The 2639-nt window shown below is 42.4% G+C and overlaps 1 protein-coding gene across 1 annotated transcript; it reads right to left on the bottom strand.

The window, feature by feature from the left end:
- Nucleotides 1–1085: 1085 nt before the first annotated feature.
- Nucleotides 1086–2018, bottom strand: LOC149861315 (olfactory receptor 5BS1-like). Its single transcript, XM_090053740.1, has one exon. The coding sequence runs from the start codon at nucleotides 2016–2018 to the stop codon at nucleotides 1086–1088; it is 933 nt and encodes a 310-aa protein (XP_089909866.1).
- Nucleotides 2019–2639: the final 621 nt, after the last annotated feature.

The raw sequence follows: 2639 nt of genomic DNA, 5'->3' as shown, positions 1-2639 counted from the left end.
CAGTGCAGGGCAGAGATAGATCCCAAAAAGAGATAGACATGGTGAGGGGGCAAGGGCCCCAGAGAGCAAGGTCAGGCTGAGGCCCAAATTCGGGAAGAACAAGGTAAGGGCCGGTGCCAAATAACTAAGGCAGTGGGCCTTAGTGAAAGGGGCCATTGAGAGCAGAGCGGTGAGTGCCAAGGAGGCTGAGCCCCAACAAGAGAAGGTGACCAGACAGTGCCACCTGCTAAGTATGGGATTGGCAGTAGAGGTGATGAACGCAGCTCTTCAGGCATTTAGTATTGAGAAATATTAAGAGAAAGGGATAGGATTTAGGCACTAGACAAAAAGTTCCCTGGGGATCCTGGGCAGTCTCCCAATATTTATTCCTCCAAAAGTAACATCAAAGGTGTGGTAGGCGAAAGAACAAGAGGCTACCTGGGACCAAGCAAGCAGGAGTCTGCTGAATGGCAGGAGGTTTTACTACGCATCTTGTTCTTATTCTGCTACAGATGGCTTCCACCTATTCTAGTTTGTGCTACCCATCTATCATCTGGCTCTTTTGCAAAAATCACAGCATAATAGGATATACAATTTGGTTCCTCGAGGACCTCAGCAATCAGGTGCTTACAATCAATTATAAGTCAACAGAACTTCATCTGGGTCCCTTAGGGGGAGTGGACTTGTTACTTTGCTATGAGATTAATATATTCTGGGGTCTATACTTGGCCATTTTCCCTAGTAGAGGTGTTTGGTGTAATAATGTATATTGAATTAATTATTAATTCAACTGCCATCAATATAAGCTAAAATTAAAAATAAATTCTGGCTTAACTGAGATACCTTGACTTGAACTAAACATCTTTTAAAGTCTAGTTAAAACACTAAGGTTGTTTCATTTCATGTGGTAATTTCTACATTCAGTGGCAGATACAACCAAGGATATTTAAAAATAAAAAATCATTGCCGTTTGTGTCCTAGAACCATCCAGGTACATGTACTCAGAGCATCCTAATAGCTTGCTTACCAGACTTCTGTATTTTCAATAGTATTTATTTAAATGAAAAATATGTAGAAATTCTATTTACAGTTGTATTTCATTTACATCAGTTGAGAACTTGATTTTTTTGGAAAATTCTCCCCAAGGCTTTTTTCACTTCTTTATTTTTCAGACTGTAGATGATGGGATTTAACATGGGGGTTACAATGCTGTACTGGATGGAGAAAACTTGATCCAGGATCACTGAAGAAATGGAACTGGGTTTCAAGTACTGAAAAAGCCCTGTTGCATACAATAAAACCACTACAATGAGGTGGGAGCTACAGGTGGAGAAGGCTTTATGTCTACCCTCTGAAGACTGTATCCTCAAGATGGTGGAGATGATATGGATGTAGGAAACCAACATGAGGAGGAAAGTGCCAAAACCAATGACCACAGTAAAAGAAAGAAGAGCTATTGTGTTGCTGAATGTCTGAGAGCAGGAAAGTGCTAGTAATGGGGGAAGCTCACAGCTAAAATGCCCAATTTCATTGGGCCCACAGAAGTGCAACTTGAATGCCGGGACTGTATTTACCAGCGAGTCTATAAGACTCATTGTCCAGGAAAAACCCACTAGCTGCCTGCATACTCTTTTGTTCATAATCCCCACATAATGCAAGGGGTTACAGATGGCAGCATAACGGTCGTAAGCCATTACTGAGAGTATGAATACTTCACAAGTACCTGAGAGAATGGTGAAGAACAACTGGGAGAAGCAAGCATTGACAGAAATAGTTTTATGTGTTGCTAGTAAATTCATGAGCAGCTTTGGGACAATTGCTGAAGAATAGCAGACATCAGCAAAGGACAAATGAGACAGGAAGAAATACATGGGGGTATGAAGGTGAGAATCAGCTCGTATCACCAACAGGATGACTGCATTCCCCCCTAAGGTGATTGTGTATATTATCAAAAACACAAAGAACAGGAAAATTTGGAGTTGTGGGTCACTGGAAAGTCCCAAGAGAACGAACTCAGTCACAGTGGTTTGGTTTTCCATTCCTAGGCCGTGACCTGTAAGAAGAGCAAAAAAGTTGGAATTCATGAGAGCAAAGGAAATTCCCATAAGACAGAAATAAATATAGACAGGTGAGACTACATGGACCACATGAATTTGTCAAAGCCAGCTGATGGGCTTGAATCTCCCAAATGACCAAGAAGCAGGTTTCCAGCTCACAGGAAATTTCACTTTTTAGACATTTGCTTTCTCTGGAAGTCAGCATATTTTAACCCCAGATTTCCAATCCCAACATGCTGCCCAAATGCAAAAGAACCATGGTGCTTCATCTCAGGTTTCCAGGATCCAAGGTCCCGTTCTGTGACAGGGGACCAGGAGCTCTAAGAGATGCTGATTTTGCTCTGGCCAAGATTCCCCAGACTTGTAGCATCCTGTCTCCGAGGAGAGAGCTAAGCTTTATTTCAAGCCAGACCCATCAGGACCTTCAGGTGTGTGGCTTTATAGCAACAAACATGCAAGACCTATGCTGATGCCGATCAATAATTGAGGACCTAGCATCTCTGGGTACCTGGACCACAGGCAATTTATCTGAAGGCACATTCTTCAAGTCAAAGTTTGTGGGTGGACAGTTTTTGGAGAAGGACACAGGTCTGCTAATGCCTC

The sequence above is a fragment of the Crocodylus siamensis genome, chromosome 6 (assembly GCF_052110815.1).
Source record: "Crocodylus siamensis isolate JL-2025a chromosome 6, ASM5211081v1, whole genome shotgun sequence".
NCBI classification, from domain to species: domain Eukaryota; kingdom Metazoa; phylum Chordata; order Crocodylia; family Crocodylidae; genus Crocodylus; species Crocodylus siamensis.
Note: the sequence above shows the minus strand (reverse complement) of the source record. Positions and strands in the feature narration are given on the sequence as shown.